The following is a 22,796-nucleotide window of genomic DNA, read 5'->3' on the forward strand; positions in this document are numbered from 1 at the left end:
ACACACAGACCTCACATCCAGCCTATATTACTGGGAGAGACACACAGACCTCATATCCAGCCTATATTACTGGGAGAGACACATGGACCTCACATCCAGCCTGTATTACTGGGAGACACACAGACCTTATATCCAGCCTGTATTACTGGGAGACACACAGACCTCACATCCAGCCTATATTACTGGGAGAGACACACAGACCTCACATCCAGCCTATATTACTGGGAGAGACACAGACCTCACATCCAGCCTGTATTACTGGGAGAGACACACAGACCTCACATCCAGCCTATATTACTGGGAGAGACACACATACCTCACATCCAGCCGTGAGTCGGGATAGTCGAGGAGTCTGAGGTTAAAAGCCACAAGGGTACATTGTAAAGAGAGGTAAGAGACAAAGTCGTAGTCGGGTAATGGTCCGAGGTCAAAATACCAAATATGGAGTATCTCCTGTGAGCTCCAGCAAAGTTAAATATTCTGCATGGCCGCGAGGATACACAAATCGCCAAAACGTTCATATAGGACCCTGAATGTTGTGAGTTCTGTTTTTGGGCTCCCTCTGGTGGTTACTTATGGTACTGGGTGACTTGTCTTTCCTGGGTTTCTGGGTTCCACCTGTTCCATCAGCATATGGGAGTTTCCTATTTAACCTGGCTTTGCTGGCATTTCCTCGCCGGTTATCAATGTATCCAGTGTGTCTTGTTACCTCTGCTCCCTGCTCCTAGTACCTTCTGGACAAGCTAAGTTTGGATTTTCCTGTTTTGTGTTTTGCTTAATTTGGTTTTTAGTCCAGCCTGCAGATATGTGATTCTCTGCTGCTGGTTGCTCTAGTGGGCTGAAATTGCTTTTCATGTACCATGAGTTGGCACATGAGTTCAAGTAATTTCAGGATGGTTTTTTGAAGGGTTTTTCGCTGACCGCGCAGTTCACTTTTGTATCCTCTGCTATCTAGCTTTAACGGGCCTCATTTTGCTGAAACTGTTTTCATACTACGTATGTGCTTTCCTCTCATTTCACCGTCATTATATGTGGGGGGCTGCTATTTGCTGTGGGGTATTTCTCTGGAGGCAAGAGAGGTCTGTGTTTCTTCTGATAGGGGAAGTTAGATCTTCGGCTGGAGCGAGACGTCTAGGATCATCGTAGGCACGTTCCCCGGCTACATTTATTTGTGTGTTAGGTTCAGGGTCGCGGTCAGCTCAGGTTCCATCGCCCTAGAGCTTGTTTGTATCTGTGCTTGTCCTTTTTGTGATCCCCTGCCATTGGGATCATGACAGTATAACCGGACCACAAAGTGTTAATTGTATTGGCTGAAGTAGGAGGATAAGTAGTCTGAGGAAGTTTTTTTTTTTTTCCCCCTCAGAGTTTGCTGCCTAGCCTTATTGCAGCCTGGCTACTTCCTCCTCCTCTTAATCTTTGAATGGCTCTGATCTCAGCTGTTTATCATGGACGTCCAGAGTTTGGCTTCCAGCCTGAATAATCTTGCCACTAAGGTTCAAAATATACAGGATTTTGTTGTACATGCTCCTATGTCTGAACCTAGAATTCCTGTCCCAGAGTTTTTTTCTGGAGATAGATCTCGTTTTCTGAATTTTAGGAACAATTGCAAGTTGTTTCTTTCTTTGAAATCTCGCTCCTCTGGAGACCCTGCTCAGCAAGTCAAGATAATTATATCTTTCCTGCGGGGTGACCCTCAGGATTGGGCATTTGCATTGGCACCAGGGGACCATGCGTTGCTTAAGGCAGATGCGTTTTTTCTGGCATTGGGTTTGCTCTATGAGGAACCTAACCAAGAGATTCAGGCTGAAAAAGCTTTGTTGGCCCTCTCTCAGGGGCAAGATGAAGCAGAAATTTATTGTCAAAAATTTCGGAAGTGGTCGGTACTTACTCAGTGGAATGAGTGCGCTCTGGCTGCAAAGTTTAGAGATGGCCTTTCTGAGGCCATTAAAGATGTTATGGTGGGGTTCCCTGCGCCTGCTGGTCTGAATGAGTCTATGACTATGGCTGTTCAGATTGATCGGCGTTTACGGGAGCGCAAACCTGTGCATCATTTGGCGGTGTCGTCTGAACCGTCACCTGAGATAATGCAATGTGATAGAATTCAGTCCAGAAGTGAACGGCAAAAGTATAGGCGGAAAAAAGGGTTGTGCTTTTATTGTGGTGATTCAGCTCATGTTATATCAGCATGCTCTAAACACACAAAAAAGGTTGATAAGTCTGTTGCCATTAGTACTTTACAGTCTAAGTTCATTCTGTCTGTGACTCTGATTTGTTCATTATCATCCATTTCCGTCGATGCCTATGTGGATTCAGGCGCTGCCCTGAGTCTTATGGATTGGTCATTTGCCAATCGCTGTGGGTTTAGTCTGGAGCCTCTGGAAGTCCCTATTCCTTTGAAGGGAATTGACTCTACACCTTTGGCTATGAATAAACCTCAGTACTGGACACAAGTGACCATGCGTATGACTCCCGTTCATCAGGAGGTGATTCGCTTCCTGGTACTGTATAATTTGCATGATGTTCTAGTACTTGGTCTGCCATGGTTACAAACTCATAATCCAGTCCTTGACTGGAAATCAATGTCTGTGTTAAGCTGGGGTTGTCAGGGGGGTCATGATGATGCACCTCCGATTTCTATCGCTTCATCTACTCCTTCTGAGATTCCTGTGTTTTTGTCTGACTATCGGGATGTTTTTGAGGAGCCTAAGCTCAGTTCGCTTCCTCCTCACAGGGATTGCGATTGTGCTATAAATTTAATTCCAGGCAGTAAATTTCCTAAAGGTCGTTTGTTCAATCTGTCAGTGCCAGAGCATACTGCTATGCGGGATTATGTTAAGGAGTCCTTGGAAAAGGGACATATCCGTCCATCTTTGTCCCCTTTGGGAGCAGGTTTTTTTTTTCGTGGCCAAAAAAGATGGTTCCTTGAGGCCTTGTATAGATTATCGTCTTTTGAATAAGATTACCGTAAAATATCAGTATCCTTTGCCATTGTTGACTGATTTGTTTGCTCGCATTAAGGGGGCTAAATGGTTCACTAAGATTGATCTTCGGGGTGCGTATAATCTTATACGAATAAAGCAAGGTGATGAGTGGAAAACCGCATTTAATACGCCTGAGGGCCATTTTGAGTATTTGGTAATGCCTTTTGGACTTTCTAATGCTCCTTCAGTCTTCCAGTCCTTTATGCACGATATTTTCCGTGAATATCTGGATAAATTTATGATTGTGTATTTGGATGATATTTTGGTTTTTTCTGATGACTGGGAGTCTCATGTTCAGCAGGTCAGGAAGGTGTTTCAGGTCCTGCGGGCCAATTCCTTGTTTGTAAAAGGCTCAAAGTGTCTCTTTGGAGTCCAGAAGATTTCTTTCTTGGGGTATATTTTGTCCCCTTCTACTATTGAGATGGATCCCGTCAAGGTTCAGGCTATTTGTGACTGGACGCAGCCTACATCTCTTAAGAGTCTACAGAAGTTCTTGGGTTTTGCTAATTTCTATCGTCGTTTTATAACTAATTTTTCTAGTGTTGTTAAGCCTTTGACGGATTTGACTAAGAAGGGTGCTGATGTTGCTAATTGGTCTCCTGCGGCTGTGGAGGCCTTTCAGGAACTTAAGCGCCGGTTTTCTTCTGCTCCTGTGTTGCGTCAGCCAGATGTTTCGCTCCCTTTTCAGGTTGAGGTTGATGCTTCCGAGATTGGAGCGGGGGCGGTTTTGTCACAGAGAAGCTCCGATGGCTCAGTGATGAAGCCATGCGCGTTTTTTTCTAGAAAGTTTTCGCCGGCTGAGCGGAATTATGATGTTGGTAATCGGGAACTTTTGGCCATGAAGTGGGCATTTGAGGAGTGGCGTCATTGGCTAGAGGGTGCTAGACATCGTGTGGTGGTCTTGACTGATCACAAAAATTTGATTTACCTTGAGTCTGCCAGGCGTCTGAATCCTAGACAGGCTCGTTGGTCACTGTTTTTCTCTCGTTTCAATTTTGTGGTTTCATACCTGCCAGGTTCAAAGAATGTGAAGGCGGATGCTCTTTCTAGGAGTTTTGTGCCTGACTCCCTTGGAAATTCTGAGCCCTCTGGTATCCTTAGGGATGGGGTGATTTTGTCTGCTGTCTCCCCAGACTTGCGACGTGCTTTGCAGGAGTTTCAGGCGGGTAAACCTGATCGTTGTCCGCCTGAGAGACTGTTTGTTCCGGATAATTGGACCAGTAGAGTCATCTCCGAGGTCCATTCTTCTGCGTTGGCAGGTCATCCTGGAATATTTGGTACTGGAGACTTGGTGGCCAGGTCTTTTTGGTGGCCTTCCTTGTCGAGGGATGTGCGTTCTTTTGTGCAGTCTTGTGAGGTTTGCGCTCGGGCTAAGCCTTGCTGTTCTCGGGCCAGTGGATTGTTGTCACCTTTGCCTATCCCGAAGAGGCCTTGGACGCACATTTCCATGGACTTTATTTCGGATCTCCCGGTCTCTCAAAAAATGTCCGTCATCTGGGTTGTGTGTGATCGCTTTTCTAAAATGGTTCATCTGGTACCCTTGCCTAAGTTGCCTTCCTCCTCTGAGTTGGTCCCTCTGTTTTTTCAGAATGTGGTTCGTTTGCATGGGATTCCTGAGAACATCGTTTCTGACAGGGGATCCCAGTTTGTGTCTAGATTTTGGCGGACGTTCTGTGCTAAGATGGGCATTGATTTGTCCTTTTCGTCTGCATTCCATCCTCAGACGAATGGCCAGACTGAACGAACTAATCAGACCTTGGAAACTTATTTAAGGTGTTTTGTTTCTGCTGATCAGGATGACTGGGTTACCTTTTTGCCGCTGGCCGAGTTTGCCCTTAATAATCGGGGTAGTTCTGCTACCTTGGTTTCTCTTTTCTTTTTTAATTCGGGGTTTCATCCTCGTTTTTCCTCTGGTCAGGTGGAACCTTCTGATTGTCCTGGAGTGGACATGGTGGTGGATAGGTTGCATCGGATTTGGAGTCATGTGGTGGACAATTTGAAGTTGTCCCAGGAGAAGGCTCAGCAGTTTGCTAATCGCCGTCGCCGCGTGGGTCCTCGACTTCTTGTTGGTGACTTGGTGTGGTTGTCTTCTCGTTTTGTTCCTATGAAGGTCTCTTCTCCTAAGTTCAAGCCTCGGTTCATCGGTCCCTATAGGATCTTGGAAATTCTTAACCCTGTGTCGTTTCGTTTGGATCTCCCGGCATCGTTTGCTATTCATAATGTGTTCCATCGGTCGTTGTTGCGGAAGTATGAGGTACCTGTTGTTCCTTCGCTTGAGCCTCCTGCTCCAGTGCTGGTGGAGGGAGAATTGGAGTATGTTGTGGAGAAGATCTTGGATTCTCGTGTTTCCAGACGGAAACTCCAGTATTTGGTCAAGTGGAAGGGTTATGGTCAGGAGGATAATTCTTGGGTGGTTGCCTCGGATGTTCATGCTGATGATTTGGTTCGCGCTTTTCATAGGGCTCATCCTGGTCGCCCTGGTGGTTCTCGTGGGGGTTCGGTGACCCCTCCTCAAGGGGGGGGTACTGTTGTGAGTTCTGTTTTTGGGCTCCCTCTGGTGGTTACTTATGGTACTGGGTGACTTGTCTTTCCTGGGTTTCTGGGTTCCACCTGTTCCATCAGCATATGGGAGTTTCCTATTTAACCTGGCTTTGCTGGCATTTCCTCGCCGGTTATCAATGTATCCAGTGTGTCTTGTTACCTCTGCTCCCTGCTCCTAGTACCTTCTGGACAAGCTAAGTTTGGATTTTCCTGTTTTGTGTTTTGCTTAATTTGGTTTTTAGTCCAGCCTGCAGATATGTGATTCTCTGCTGCTGGTTGCTCTAGTGGGCTGAAATTGCTTTTTATGTACCATGAGTTGGCACATGAGTTCAAGTAATTTCAGGATGGTTTTTTGAAGGGTTTTTCGCTGACTGCGCAGTTCACTTTTGTATCCTCTGCTATCTAGCTTTAACGGGCCTCATTTTGCTGAAACTGTTTTCATACTACGTATGTGCTTTCCTCTCATTTCACCGTCATTATATGTGGGGGGCTGCTATTTGCTGTGGGGTATTTCTCTGGAGGCAAGAGAGGTCTGTGTTTCTTCTGATAGGGGAAGTTAGATCTTCGGCTGGAGCGAGACGTCTAGGATCATCGTAGGCACGTTCCCCGGCTACATTTATTTGTGTGTTAGGTTCAGGGTCGCGGTCAGCTCAGGTTCCATCGCCCTAGAGCTTGTTTGTATCTGTGCTTGTCCTTTTTGTGATCCCCTGCCATTGGGATCATGACACCTGAATAAGAGATGGCCATGGGCAGGAGACACTGAAGTCTGCCAGCGTACACGTGCTGTGTCACTTCCTACAGATTCCACCGAGAGATTAAGGAGATGCAGTTTGTTAAATTCACATGGATCAGAGAGGCCCAAGGGGGCAAGTAGTTGTAATGTTTCCCTGCGGCCATCATGAACAGAACCCAATGATGTACGCCTAGTCTAGCTGGTTTCGATGCACGGTCTCTGCTGCGGGCATAGCCTGTCTAAACTCAGGACCCAAAATGCCATTGTGTGACATCTCCATAGGTGACTCCAAGGGAGCAGCCACCTCAGAGTTCTCAGATTCAGACGGCTTTGTGGTCTCCTGTGGGTGTTTGGTCTGAGCTGTAGGGGAACTTTGGGGCAACTTGTACGATGTTGGGATGTTTGTTATGAATGGCAATTCAGTACTACAATGGACATAGCGGTCAGAGCACATACAGTGATCTGACAATAACCCAAAATCATAGAACGAGCTCTGAGACGTGGGAACTCTGCAGACCGCAATCCCTAATCCTCTCCAAACAACACTAGAGGCAGCCGTGGATTGCGCCTAACTCTGCCTATGCAACTCGGCACAGCCTGAGAAACTAACTAGCCTGAAGATAGAAAATAAGCCTACCTTGCCTCAGAGAAATACCCCAAAGGAAAAGGCAGCCCCCCACATATAATGACTGTGAGTTAAGATGAAAAGACAAACGTAGAGATGAAATAGATTCAGCAAAGTGAGGCCCGACTTTTTTAACAGATCAAGGATAGAAAAGGTAACTTTGCGGTCTACACAAAACCCTAAAGAAAACCACGCAAAGGGGGCAAAAAGACCCTCCGTACCGAACTAACGGCACGGAGGTACACCCTTTGCGTCCCAGAGCTTCCAGCAACAAATTAGACAAGCTGGACAGAAAAAATAGCAAACAAAATAGCAAAGAAGAACTTAGCTATGCAGAGCAGCAGGCCACAGGAAAGATCCAGGGAAAAGCAAGTCCAACACTGGAACATTGACAGGAAGCCAGGATCAAAGCATTAGGTGGAGTTAACTAGAGAAGCACCTAACGACCTCACCAGATCACCTGAGGGAGGAAACTCAGAAGCCGCAGTACCACTTCCCTCCACCAACAGAAGCTCACAGAGAGAATCAGCCGAAGTACCACTTGTGACCACAGGAGGTAGCTCTGCCACAGAATTCACAACAGTACCCCTTCCTTGAGGAGGGGTCACCGAACCCTCACCAGAGCCCCCAGGCCGACCAGGATGAGCCACATGAAAGGCACGAACAAGATCGGGAGCATGGACATCAGAGGCAAAAACCCAGGAATTATCTTCCTGAGCATAACCCTTCCATTTAACCAGATACTGGAGTTTCCGTCTAGAAACACGAGAATCCAAAATCTTCTCCACAATATACTCCAATTCCCCCTCCACCAAAACCGGGGCAGGAGGGTCAATAGATGGAACCATAGGTGCCATGTATCTCCGCAACAATGACCTATGGAATACGTTATGTATGGAAAAAGAATCTGGAAGGGTCAGACGAAAAGACACAGGATTAAGAACCTCAGAAATCCTATACGGACCAATGAAACGAGGTTTAAACTTAGGAGAGGAAACCTTCATAGGAATATGACGAGAAGATAACCAAACCAGATCCCCAACACGAAGTCGGGGACCCACACGGCGTCTGCGATTAGCGAAACGTTGAGTCTTCCCCTGGAACAAGGTCAAATTGTCCACTACATGAGTCCAAATCTGCTGCAACCTATCCACCACAGTATCCACACCAGGACAGTCCGAAGACTCAACCTGTCCTGAAGAGAAACGAGGATGGAACCCAGAATTGCAGAAAAATGGCGAAACCAAGGTAGCCGAGCTGGCCCGATTATTAAGGGCGAACTCAGCCAAAGGCAAAAAAGACACCCAGTCATCCTGATCGGCAGAAACAAAGCATCTCAGATATGTTTCCAAGGTCTGATTGGTTCGTTCGGTCTGGCCATTAGTCTGAGGATGGAAAGCCGAGGAAAAAGACAAGTCAATGCCCATCCTACCACAAAAGGCTCGCCAAAACCTTGAAACAAACTGGGAACCTCTGTCAGAAACGATATTCTCTGGAATGCCATGTAAACGAACCACATGCTGGAAGAACAATGGCACCAAATCAGAGGAGGAAGGCAATTTAGACAAGGGTACCAGATGGACCATCTTAGAAAAGCGATCACAGACCACCCAAATGACTGACATCTTTTGAGAAACGGGAAGATCAGAAATAAAATCCATAGAGATATGTGTCCAAGGCCTCTTCGGGACCGGCAAGGGCAAAAGCAACCCACTGGCACGAGAACAGCAGGGCTTAGCCCGAGCACAAATCCCACAGGACTGCACAAAAACACGCACATCCTGCGACAGAGACGGCCACCAAAAGGATCTAGCCACCAACTCTCTAGTACCAAAGATTCCAGGATGACCAGCCAACACCGAACCATGAACCTCAGAGATAACTTTATTGGTCCACCTATCAGGGACAAACAGTCTCTCCGCTGGACAACGATCAGGTTTATTAGCCTGAAATTTTTGCAGCACCCGCCGCAAATCAGGGGAGATGGCAGACACAATTACTCCTTCCTTGAGGATACCCGCCGGCTCAGACAAACCCGGAGAGTCGGGCACAAAACTCCTAGACAGAGCATCCGCCTTCACATTTTTAGAGCCCGGAAGGTACGAAATCACAAAGTCAAAACGGGCAAAAAACAGCGACCAACGAGCCTGTCTAGGATTCAACCGCTTAGCAGACTCAAGATAAGTCAAGTTCTTATGATCAGTCAAGACCACCACGCGATGCTTAGCTCCTTCAAGCCAATGACGCCACTCCTCGAATGCCCACTTCATGGCCAGCAACTCTCGGTTGCCCACATCATAATTTCGCTCAGCAGGCGAAAACTTCCTGGAAAAAAAAGCGCATGGTTTCATCACTGAGCAATCAGAACCTCTCTGCGACAAAACAGCCCCTGCTCCAATCTCAGAAGCATCAACCTCGACCTGGAACGGAAGAGAAACATCTGGTTGACACAACACAGGGGCAGAAGAAAAACGACGCTTCAAGTCTTGAAAAGCTTCCACAGCAGCAGAAGACCAATTGACCAAATCAGCACCCTTCTTGGTCAAATCGGTCAATGGTTTGGCAACACTAGAAAAATTGCAGATGAAGCGACGATAAAAATTAGCAAAGCCCAGGAACTTTTGCAGACTTTTCAGAGATGTCGGCTGAGTCCAATCATGGATGGCTTGGACCTTAACAGGATCCATCTCGATAGTAGAAGGGGAAAAGATGAACCCCAAAAATGAAACCTTCTGCACACCAAAGAGACACTTTGATCCCTTCACAAACAAAGAATTAGCACGCAGGACCTGAAACACCGTTCTGACCTGCTTCACATGAGACTCCCAATCATCCGAGAAGATCAAAATGTCATCCAAGTACACAATCAGGAATTTATCCAGGTACTCTCGGAAGATGTCATGCATAAAGGACTGAAACACTGATGGAGCATTGGCAAGTCCGAATGGCATCACTAGATACTCAAAATGACCCTCGGGCGTATTAAATGCAGTTTTCCATTCATCTCCTCGCCTGATTCGCACCAGATAATATGAACCACGAAGATCTATCTTGGTGAACCAACTAGCCCCTTTAATCCGAGCAAACAAATCAGATAACAATGGCAAGGGGTACTGAAATTTAACCGTGATCTTATTTAGAAGGCGGTAATCTATACAAGGTCTCAGCGAACCATCCTTCTTGGCTACAAAAAAGAACCCTGCTCCTAATGGTGACGATGACGGGCGAATATGCCCCTTCTCCAGGGATTCCTTCACATAACTGCGCATAGCGGCGTGCTCAGGCACGGATAAATTAAACAGTCGACCTTTTGGGAATTTACTACCAGGAATCAAATTGATAGCACAATCACAATCCCTATGCGGAGGTAGGGCATCGGACTTGGGCTCATCAAATACATCCCGGTAATCAGACAAGAACTCTGGAACCTCAGAAGGGGTGGATGACGAAATTGACAGAAATGGAACATCACCATGTACCCCCTGACAACCCCAGCTGGACACCGACATGGATTTCCAATCTTATACTGGATTATGGGCTTGTAGCCATGGCAACCCCAACACGACCACATCATGCAGATTATACAACACCAGAAAGCGAATAACCTCCTGATGTGCAGGAGCCATGCACATGGTCAGCTGGGTCCAGTATTGAGGCTTATTCTTGGCCAAAGGCGTAGCATCAATTCCTCTCAATGGAATAGGACACTGCAAGGGCTCTAAGAGAAACCCACAACGCCTAGCATACTCCAAGTCCATCAAATTCAGGGCAGCACCTGAATCCACAAATGCCATGACAGAATACGATGACAAAGAGCAGATCAAGGTAACGGACAGAAGAAATTTTGACTGTACCGTACCAATGGTGGCAGACCTAGCGAACCGCTTAGTGCGCTTAGGACAATCAGAGATAGCATGAGTGGAATCACCACAGTAGAAACACAGCCCATTCAGACGTCTGTGTTCTTGCCGTTTAACTCTGGTCAAAGTCCTATCGCACTGCATAGGCTCAGGTAATACCGCCAAATGGTGCACAGATTTACGCTCATGCAAGCGTCGACCGATCTGAATGGCCAAAGACATAGACTCATTCAAACCAGCAGGCATAGGAAATCCCACCATGACATCCTTAAGGGCTTCAGAGAGACCCTTTCTGAACATAGCTGCCAGCGCAGATTCATTCCATTGAGTGAACACGGACCACTTTCTAAATTTCTGACAATATACCTCTATCTCATCCTGACCCTGACAAAGAGCCAGCAAATTTTTCTCTGCCTGATCCACTGAATTAGGTTCATCGTACAGCAATCCGAGCGCCAGGAAAAACGCATCGATATTACTCAATGCAGGATCTCCTGGCGCAAGAGAAAATGCCCAGTCCTGAGGGTCGCCGCGCAAAAAAGAAATAACAATCAAAACCTGTTGAACTGGATCACCAGAGGAGCGAGGTTTCAAGGCCAGAAATAATTTACAATTATTTTTGAAACTCAGAAACTTAGTTCTATCTCCAAAAAACAAATCAGGAATAGGAATTCTTGGTTCCAACATAGATTTCTGATCAATAGTGTCTTGAATCTTTTGTACTCTTGCCGAGAGCTGATCCACAAATGAAGACAGACTTCTAATGTCCATTGCTACACCTGTGTACTGAATCACCTAAATGTATGGGGAAAAAAAAAGGCAAAACACAGTGCAAAGAAAAAAAAATGTTCTCAGAACTTATTTTTTCCCTCTATTGAGAATCATTAGTACTTTTGGCTTCCTGTACTGTTATGAAAGGCAATTCAGTATAACAATGGACATAGAGGTCAGAGCACATACAGTGATCTGACAATAACCCAAAATCATAGAACGAGCTCTGAGACGTGGGAACTCTGCAGACCGCAATCCCTAATCCTCTCCAAACACTAGAGGCAGCCGTGGATTGCGCCTAACTCTGCCTATGCAACTCGGCACAGCCTGAGAAACTAACTAGCCTGAAGATAGAAAATAAGCCTACCTTGCCTCAGAGAAATACCCCAAAGGAAAAGGCAGCCCCCCACATATAATGACTGTGAGTTAAGATGAAAAGACAAACGTAGAGATGAAATAGATTCAGCAAAGTGAGGCCCGACTTTCTTAACAGATCGAGGATAGAAAAGGTAACTTTGCGGTCTACACAAAACCCTAAAGAAAACCACGCAAAGGGGGCAAAAAGACCCTCCGTACCGAACTAACGGCACGGAGGTACACCCTTTGCGTCCCAGCGCTTCCAGCAACAAAATAGACAAGCTGGACAGAAAAAATAGCAAACAAAATAGCAAAGAAGAACTTAGCTATGCAGAGCAGCAGGCCACAGGAAAGATCCAGGGAAAAGCAAGTCCAACACTGGAACATTGACAGGAAGCCAGGATCAAAGCATTAGGTGGAGTTAACTAGAGAAGCACCTAACGACCTCACCAGATCACTAGAGGGAGGAAACTCAGAAGCCGCAGTACCACTTCCCTCCACCAACAGAAGCTCACAGAGAGAATCAGCCGAAGTACCACTTGTGACCACAGGAGGGAGCTCTGCCACAGAATTCACAACAGATGTTGCGTGAGATGGAACCGTGTTAATGGCTCAGTTGCCATCTGCAATTTATCTGCATTTTGCTTTTCAGCATCTCCATTCTGTTTAATTCCATTAGGATTGCTGGATCCAGTTGAAGTCTTTATATTTTGTTTTTTATCAGTTTGTAGTCCCTCGTGACGTCCAGAGCCACCTAACCTTTTCTCTTTGTGCTTGGCACCATGTGCACTGACGCTGGGGTTAGAAGCAAAGTAGGTCCTCTTGATGCAAGTGTTGATTTAGGAGCTAATAAATGAAGATGAGGAGCAGTTGTCGTTGTCTGCTCTATAGGATCGATGCTAGCAGCACTCGTCCTCTGCTTTATAGAATGGTCATCTTGCATGGGAGTAGCCAGTTCTGGAGATATGGTGCTGAGCGTGCAGCCTCCTACTGCCTGTACATAGGCATCATCAAGGTAGTCCAAGTATTTCCCTGCAACTTCCAGAGGCTCCCTGCACTGTACAAGCACAGTTAGCATGCGCCCGTGACTGCAGGGTCCCCAGAATCCAGTGCTTAGACCCCAATAGATGGCACTTACAGTTCCATCAATTTCCATCCAGCTGTAACTGATAAAGAGCTAAATTACAAGGAAAAATATCCTGAGGGAGGAAGTTCAACATATTGTGCTGCAAATCTAGAACCCTGAGACGGTTTAGGCCCCTAAAGGTTCCGGGTTGCAATTGTGACAGCGCATTGCAGCTCAGGGTCCGACAAACTGTGCAGTGATGGCAGGAGGCCTCCGGGGAGTTTGGCCAGCGAGTTGCCATCCAGTTGGAGCTCTTACTATCAGGGGCGGATTATCAGAGGGTCAATATGGGCGGTAGCCCAGGGCCCAGTGGTCTGGGGGGGCCCTGGGCTACCGCAGATTAACCCTCTGATAATCATCTGTGAGTCTGACTGCCCGCCGCCGGGCGGCGTTTATGTGCCCCCGGACCCGGTGGGCAGAGAGAGGGGGCCCGCATCGGGCCCCTTCTCATTTGCTCCCCGGGCCCCTTGCAGCGCTGCGGCGGTTTCCTATTGATGTGCGGGCGCGCGCCCACACGTCAATAGTTGACAACAACAGCCGCCAGCCAATTGGAGGCTGGCGGCTGAAGTCGGCCCCGCGCACACGTCGCCGGCGTCTGACGTCATTGTCAGTCGCCGGTGAGTGTGCGCTGCAGAAGGGAGCTCGCCGCCTGGAGCGCGGACAGGTGAGGAGACTGTTTTTTTTTTTTTGATCAGTTAAACGGTGGACTGTGGACACACTGGGGGGCAATGCTGGAGACACTGGGGCAGGTTGGAGGACACACTGGGGGGCAATGCTGGAGACACTGGGGCAGGTTGGAGGACACACTGGGGGGCAATGCTGGAGGACACACTGGGGGGCAATGCTGGAGGACACACTGGGGGGCAATGCTGGAGGACACACTGGGGGCAATGCTGGACACACTGGGGCAGGTTGGAGGACACACTGAGGGCAATGCTGGAGGACACACTGGGGCAGATTGCTGGAGGACACACTGGGGGCAATGCTGGAGACAGTGGGGCAGATTGCTGGAGGACACACTGGGGGGCAATGCTGGAGACAGTTGGGGCAGATTGCTGGGGGGCAATGCTGGAGGACACACTGGGGCAGATTGCTGGAGGACACACTGGGGGCAATGCTAGAGACAGTGGGGCAGATTGCTGGAGGACACACTGGGGGGCAATGCTGGAGACACTGGGGCAGATTGGAGGACACACTGGGGGCAGATTGCTGGAGACAGTGGGGCAATGCTGGAGACAGTGGGGCAATGCTGGGGACAGTGGGGCAATGCTGGAGACAGTGAGGCAATGCTGGGGACAGTGGGGCAATGCTGGAGACAGTGGGGCAATGCTGGAGACAGTGGGGCAATGCTGGAGACAGTGGGGCAATGCTGGAGACTGTGGGCAGATTGCTGGAGGACACACTGGGGGCAATGCTGGAGACACTGAGGCAGATTGGAGGACACACTGGGGGCAGATTGCTGGAGACAGTGGGGCAATGCTGGGGACAGTGGGGCAATGCTGGAGACAGTGGGGCAATGCTGGAGACAGTGGGGCAATGCTGGAGACAGTGGGGCAATGCTGGAGACTGGGGCAGATTGCTGGAGGACACACTGGGGGGCAATGCTGGAGACAGTGGGGCAGATTGCTGGAGGACACACTGGGGGACAATGCTGGAGGACACACTGGGGGAAATGCTGGAGACACTGGGGCAGATTGGAGGACACACTGGGGGCAGATTGCTGGAGACAGTGGGGCAGATTGCTGGAGACAGTGGGGCAGATTGCTGGACACACTGGGGCAGATTGCTGGACACACTGGGGGCAGGACTGGAGGCATGGACAGAATGTAGACACGGGGCATGATTGGAGACATGGGGCAGGATTGGATCATGGGGCAGGATGGATACGATGGAGACAGACGGGGCAGGATGGGGAGATCATATGGGGCAGGATGGATACTCATGAGTGCAGGATGGGAGAACATATGGCTGGAGCGAGGAATGAGATACATGGGGTGGGGAATAGTATTACCATAGGGGCTAATTAAGGGATATTATTACTGCAGTGATGTATTTATTTTATTTTTTGAGTATACTGTTTTAATTGGGGGGGCGGTCCTGTTACTGTGCAGAGTGACACTATCGCCTTTTTCTCTTCATGTGGTGTAATGTAGAAGTTGTGAAAAATTAAGTAATGTGTTCTACAAGCGGAGCTCGAGATAACTGTGTTATTTCCTGCAGAAACGAGTCCTGGCTGGAAGAAATGATGGCGGTCTGTGCTGGATGAAAGATGAAGGACTTCACCTAGAGACGTCACTGGTGAGTCAGTGTTACCTATACACTGACACTATACACTGTATACTATATGCAGAGAACCTGTGTACAATGTCACCAGTGATCTCTGTATTACCTCTACACAGACACTGCATACTAAGTACAGATCTCCTGTGAATACTGGCACTTATGGTGATAGTATTGTGTTTGTTTTTTTTTTTTTTTTTATTACTGATCAGTATTGTAGTATTCAGTCACTATGTGGTGGTAATATGTGGTCTGGAAATGGTGTTGTGGTATTTGTCCCTTGTATGTGCTATTTGGTCACCAAGTGGTAATATGTGGTCTTGACATGGTGCGGTGGTATTTGTTCCTTGTATGTGATATTATTCGATCACTGTGGTTGTAATTTGTGGTCTGGTCACGGTGCGGTTGTATTTGTTCCTTGTATGTGATATTATTGGTCAAGATATACCTAAATTGTATTGCAGATTTTAACAAATATTGAATAGGTTACAGTAGAGTAGGGCCCGGCCATTTTTCTGGAATAATCTGGTTCGGGTATATCATGACCCCCGTCACATGACCCCCGTCACATGACCCCCGCCACATGACCCCCGCCACATGACCCCCCGCCACATGACCCCCCGTCACATGACCCCCGTCACATGACCCCCGTCACATGACCCCCGTCACATGACCCCCGTCACATGACCCCCGTCACATGACCGGGGGGGCCCACAGTGTGTGAACAGCCCGGGGCCCTGGCTACCCTTAATCCACCCCTGCTTACTATGGAGTGAGGAAATCCTGTTTGAGCTTGGAAAGCCTTTGTAGTCCATTGAAAACACCTGGTCCTAGTTATTGTAGATTATTTCCAGCCATGGTTAGTGTGTTTAAAGAGCGCAAAGGCAAAAATATAGGAAATCTCAAGGAATTCAAGGGGTTTCCTGACAGGCTCAACAAACGCAATTTGACAATAATAATAATTTTTTTGTTTATATAGCGCCAACATATTCCGCAGTACTTTACAATTGAGCGGGGACATGTACAGACAATAAATTCAGTACAAGGTAGGACAGTGAGACGGTGACATTAGGGGCGAGGTCCCTGCTTACAATCTACATTCGCATATTTACTGATATTGGTAATTTTATTGTGTTCCAGATGCAAGTAAAGCAGATTCGAGAGACCCAAGAAAGGAGATGCATGAAGTATCTGGATATTATTACCGTCCAGCCTCAACTTAATAAGTGTCTCTAAGTTAGAAAGACTGGATCGCCTGATATTGTGAAGTTGGTGGAAATTCACGTTAAGGACCTTAAGTGGCAACGAAGCATTAGTAGTAAGAGAAGAAAGCAGTTATTGCCCAGGAACGGTTCTTACCGGTGAGTGAGTGGCTCCAATGCCTTCAGATGAATGGACGGATTATACTGCAGATCAAGTCTCTGTGAATTGTAATAAAAAGTCTATGGCTCTTACTGTAGGTTGGTAATAAAGTTTCCTCCTAAGCTGTAGGGTTTAGTTGCAGCTGGGCTTAGAAAGTGGCCGGATTTCGGAACTGAAAATATCCCCCTGTTGGAGCACAGTATATGTGGTGAATGTTGACAATCACCTGGTTCTGGAGACTTCTCCACATTCCAGCCAACAGTGGGGTCACCAATATCAACTGCACTATATATATATATATATATATATATATATATATATATATATATATATATATATGGTATATGCCTTCCCCATCTCACCGGGGTCTTGGTACAGGTGAACCCTGCACTAACCATCTCCTCCCAATGGTCAGGCTTAGAAATCTCCTTCCAAAAACTATTTAGAATTGAGAGTCCTCAGTGCTGGACACCCTCCAATGACAAAAACCTTGAATTTTACACAAGGTGTGTAGACTTTTTATATTCACTGTGCATATAATAGCTGCGCCAGCGCCTGCCTCACGAGGACAATGATAGGGGCGTCTTGCACACACGGGTGGATCTGCTGCAGATTGTTACATTACCAAGAATTGTTCATACAATGTAACAAAATCTCATTCAAATGCTACAAAGAAAATCCGGGTGTAAATAACCCAGAGATATATTTATATGTAGCAAGTAGAGTAAATTTAGGGATCACAATGAGGAGAAAATCTGCGGCACTCACCACGTTGTAGATTTCAAAGTCCTTTTATTACACCTGTGTGTGGCCAAGACATTGAATAAGAGGCGCGGACTAAGGAGGCGTGCGGGAAGAGGAAAGGCGCGGACTAAGGAGGCGTGCGGGAAGAGGAAAGGCGCGGACTACGGCCGAACCACATGTGATCACTAAACGGGTCCAGATTTCTGGATAAACACTGCAGAATATTTACTGCTGAAGATCAACAGCAAATATGTGCTGTGTGAACAGACCCCAATTTATTTATTTGGCTTCTGTAATACAAAGGGAATCTGGTGTGAAGACCACCCTGTCCAAGACCTAGCTCTGTGCTGACCCTGAACAAGGAGGCAATGCTAAGGATATAAAATGGAGTGCAGCTCTGGAGTATAATACAGGATGTAATGCAGGATCAGTAATGTAATGTATGTACACAGTGACTGTACCAGCAGAATAGTGAGTGCAGCTCTGGGGTATAATACAGGAGGTAACTCAGGATCAGTAATGTAATGTATGTACACAGTGACTGCACCAGCAGAATAGTGAGTGCAGCTCTGGGGTATAATACAGGAGGTAACTCAGGATCAGTAATGTAATGTATGTACACAGTGACTGCACCAGCAGAATAGTGAGTGCAGCTCTGGGGTATAATACAGGATGTAACTCAGGATCAGTAATGTAATGTATGTACACAGTGACTGAACCAGCAGAATAGTGAGTGCAGCTCTGGGGTATAATACAGGATGTAACTCAGGGTCAGTAATGTAATGTATGTACACAGTGACTGCACCAGCAGAATAGTGAGTGCAGCTCTGGAGTATAATACAGGATGTAACTCAGGATCAGTAAGGTAATGCATGTACACAGTGACTGTACCAGCAGAATAGTGAGTGCAGCTCTGGGGTATAATACAGGAGGTAACTCAGGATCAGTAATGTAATGTATGTACACAGTGACTGCACCAGCAGAATAGTGAGTGCAGCTCTGGGGTATAATACAGGAGGTAACTCAGGATCAGTAATGTAATGTATGTACACAGTGACTGCACCAGCAGAATAGTGAGTGCAGCTCTGGAGTATAATACAGGATGTAACTCAGGATCAGTAATGTAATGTATGTACACAGTGACTGCACCAGCAGAATAGTGAGTGCAGCTCTGGGGTATAATACAGGATGTAACTCAGGATCAGTAATGTAATGTATGTACACAGTGACTGCACCAGCAGAATAGTGAATGCAGCTCTGGAGTATAATACAGGATATAACTCAGGATCAGTAATGTAATGTATGTACACAGTGACTGCACCAGCAGAATAGTGAGTGCAGCTCTGGAGTATAATACAGGATGTAATGCAGGATCAGTAATGTAATGTATGTACACAGTGACTTTACCAGCAGAATAGTGAGTGCAGCTCTGGGGTATAATACAGGAGGTAAGTCAGGATCAGTAATGTAATGTATGTACACAGTGACTGCACCAGCAGAATAGTGAGTGCAGCTCTGGAGTATAATACAGGATGTAACTCAGGATCAGTAATGTAATGTATGTACACAGTGACTGTACCAGCAGAATAGTGAGTGCAGCTCTGGAGTATAATACAGGATGTAACTCAGGATCAGTAATGTAATGTATGTACACAGTGACTGCACCAGCAGAATAGTGAGTGCAGCTCTGGAGTATAATACAGGAGGTAAGTCAGGATCAGTAATGTAATGTATGTACACAGTGACTGCACCAGCAGAATAGTGAGTGCAGCTCTGGGGTATAATACAGGATGTAACTCAGGATCAGTAATATAATGTATGTACACAGTGACTGCACCAGCAGAATAGTGAGTGCAGCTCTGGAGTATAATACAGGATGTAACTCAGGATCAGTAATGTATGTACACAGTGACTGCACCAGCAGAATAGTGAGTGCAGCTCTGGAGTATAATACACGATGTAACTCAGGATCAGTAATGTAATGTATGTACACAGTGACTGCACCAGCAGAATAGTGAGTGCAGCTCTGGGGTATAATACAGGATGTAACTCAGGGTCAGTAATGTAATGTATGTACACAGTGACTGCACCAGCAGAATAGTGAGTGCAGCTCTGGAGTATAACACAGGAGGTAACTCAGGATCAGTAATGTAATGTATGTATACAGTGACTGCACCAGCAGAATAGTGAGTGCAGCTCTGGGGTATAATACAGGATGTAACTCAGGATCAGTAATGTAATGTGTGTACACAGTGACTGCACCAGCAGAATAGTGAGTGCAGCTCTGGGGTATAATACAGGATGTAACTCAGGGTCAGTAATGTAATGTATGTACACAGTGACTGCACCAGCAGAATAGTGAGTGCAGCTCTGGGGTATACTACAGGATGTAACTCAGGATCAGTAATGTAATGTATGTACACAGTGACTGCACCAGCAGAATAGTGAGTGCAGCTCTGGGGTATAATACAGGATGTAACTCAGGATCAGTAATGTAATGTATGTACACAGTGACTGCACCAGCAGAATAGTGAGTGCAGCTCTGGAGTATAACACAGGAGGTAACTCAGTATCAGTAATGTAATGTATGTACACAGTGACTGCACCAGCAGAATAGTGAGTGCAGCTCTGGGGTATAATACAGGATGTAGCTCAGGATCAGTAATGTAATGTATGTACACAGTGACTGCACCAGCAGAATAGTGAGTGCAGCTCTGGGGTATAATACAGGATGTAACTCAGGGTCAGTAATGTAATGTATGTACACAGTGACTGCACCAGCAGAATAGTGAGTGCAGCTCTGGAGTATAACACAGGAGGTAACTCAGGATCAGTAATGTAATGTATGTACACAGTGACTGCACCAGCAGAATAGTGAGTGCAGCTCTGGGGTATAATACAGGATGTAACTCAGGATCAGTAATGTAATGTGTGTACACAGTGACTGCACCAGCAGAATAGTGAGTGCAGCTCTGGGGTATAATACAGGATGTAACTCAGGATCAGTAATGTAATGTGTGTACACAGTGACTGCACCAGCAGAATAGTGAGTGCAGCTCTGGGGTATAATACAGGTTGTAACTCAGGATCAGTAATGTAATGTGTGTACACAGTGACTGCACCAGCAGAATAGTGAGTGCAGCTCTGGGGTATAATACAGGATGTAACTCAGGATCAGTAATGTAATGTGTGTACACAGTGACTGCACCAGCAGAATAGTGAGTGCAGCTCTGGGGTATAATACAGGTTGTAACTCAGGATCAGTAATGTAATGTATGTACACAGTGACTGCACCAGCAGAATAGTGAGTGCAGCTCTGGGGTATAATACAGGATGTAACTCAGGATCAGTAATGTAATGTGTGTACACAGTGACTGCACCAGCAGAATAGTGAGTGCAGCTCTGGGGTATAATACAGGATGTAACTCAGGATCAGTAATGTAATGTATGTACACAGAGACCGCACCAGCAGAATAGTGAGTGCAGCTCTGGTGTATAATACAGGAGGTAACTCAGGATCAGTAATGTAATGTATGTACACAGTGACTGCACCAGCAGAATAGTGAGTGCAGCTCTGGGGTATAATACAGGAGGTAACTCAGGATCAGTAATGTAATGTATGTACACAGTGACTGCACCAGCAGAATAGTGAGTGCAGCTCTGGAGTATAATACAGGATGTAACTCAGGATCAGTAATGTAATGTATGTACACAGTGACTGCACCAGCAGAATAGTGAGTGCAGCTCTGGAGTATAATACAGGAGGTAACTCAGGATCAGTAATGTAATGTATGTACACAGTGACTGCACCAGCAGAATAGTGAGTGCAGCTCTGGGGTATAATACAGGATGTAACTCAGGATCAGTAATGTAATGTATGTACACAGTGACTGCACCAGCAGAATAGTGAGCGCAGCTCTGGGGTATAATACAGGATGTAACTCAGGATCAGTAATGTAATGTATGTACACAGTGACTGCACCAGCAGAATAGTGAGTGCAGCTCTGGGGTATAATACAGGAGGTAACTCAGGATCAGTAATCTAATGTATGTACACAGTGACTGCACCAGCAGAATAGTGAGTGCAGCTCTGGAGTATAATACAGGAGGTAACTCAGGATCAGTAATGTAATGTATGTACACAGTGACTGTACCAGCAGAATAGTGAGTGCAGCTCTGGAGTATAATACAGGATGTAACTCAGGATCAGTAATGTAATGTATGTACACAGTGACTGCACCAGCAGAATAGTGAGTGCAGCTCTGGGGTATAATACAGGATGTAACTCAGGATTAGTAATGTAATGTATGTACACAGTGACTGCACCAGCAGAATAGTGAGTGCAGCTCTGGGGTATAATACAGGATGTAACTCAGGATCAGTAATGTAATGTATGTACACAGTGACTGCACCAGCAGAATAGTGAGTGCAGCTCTGGAGTATAATACAGGAGGTAACTCAGGATCAGTAATGTAATGTATGTACACAGTGACTGCACCAGCAGAATAGTGAGTGCAGCTCTGGGGTATAATACAGGATGTAACTCAGGATCAGTAATGTAATGTATGTACACAGTGACTGCACCAGCAGAATAGTGAGCGCAGCTCTGGGGTATAATACAGGAGGTAACTCAGGATCAGTAATGTAATGTATGTACACAGTGGCTGCACCAGCAGAATAGTGAGTGCAGCTCTGGGGTATAATACAGGATGTAACTCAGGATCAGTAATGTAATGTATGTACACAGTGACGGCACCAGCAGAATAGTGAGCGCAGCTCTGGGGTATAATACAGGATGTAACTCAGGATCAGTAATGTAATGTATGTACACAGTGACTGCACCAGCAGAATAGTGAGTGCAGCTCTGGGGTATAATACAGGATGTAACTCAGGATCAGTAATGTAATGTATGTACACAGTGACTGCACCAGCAGAATAGTGAGCGCAGCTCTGGGGTATAATACAGGATGTAACACAGGATAAATCAGACATCACTGGAGCCTGGTTATACAGTCAGTACCAGTTATGGTGGGCCTTGTATTACTCACCACTCGTTTATCTGGCACTCGATGAGTAAACACTCGGTAAAGTCTCCAGCTCTTCCCCAGCAGAGGCCCAAACACCAGACTGAGGCCAATATACAGAAGACTGACTCTGGCCTGAGAGCAGAATTTTTTTTTAATGACAGTGACTCTATGAGGCTGAGGGTCAGATATTGTAGATAATATTGATGTATATTAAAAATAAATACTGCAATGCATGTCAGCATTAAAGGGAACCTGTCCAGAAGCATTTACAGATATATTGTTCATCTGCAGGACAATACTGTCAATGCTTCCTGCCATATTGTAGCAGCGGCTACTGGGATAAAATGAACTTCTATCCCCCCTGCAGCCGCTCACATACAGTCATAGGG

General features: G+C 46.4%; 1 protein-coding gene and 1 pseudogene across 1 annotated transcript in view; both read right to left on the reverse strand.

The window, feature by feature from the left end:
* The window catches only part of GPR156 (G protein-coupled receptor 156), a 189,935-nt gene that overhangs the window by 48,469 nt on the left and 118,670 nt on the right, over positions 1–22,796 (reverse strand). Inside the window, exon 5 of the mRNA XM_069760469.1 lies at positions 22,429–22,539. Within this exon, the coding sequence (XP_069616570.1) occupies positions 22,429–22,539 (111 nt within the window). The remainder of the gene's footprint in view (positions 1–22,428; positions 22,540–22,796) is intronic.
* On the reverse strand, positions 236–16,917 carry LOC138671440 (TLR4 interactor with leucine rich repeats-like; annotated as a pseudogene).

The sequence above is a fragment of the Ranitomeya imitator genome, chromosome 3 (assembly GCF_032444005.1).
Source record: "Ranitomeya imitator isolate aRanImi1 chromosome 3, aRanImi1.pri, whole genome shotgun sequence".
Lineage (NCBI taxonomy): Eukaryota > Metazoa > Chordata > Amphibia > Anura > Dendrobatidae > Ranitomeya > Ranitomeya imitator.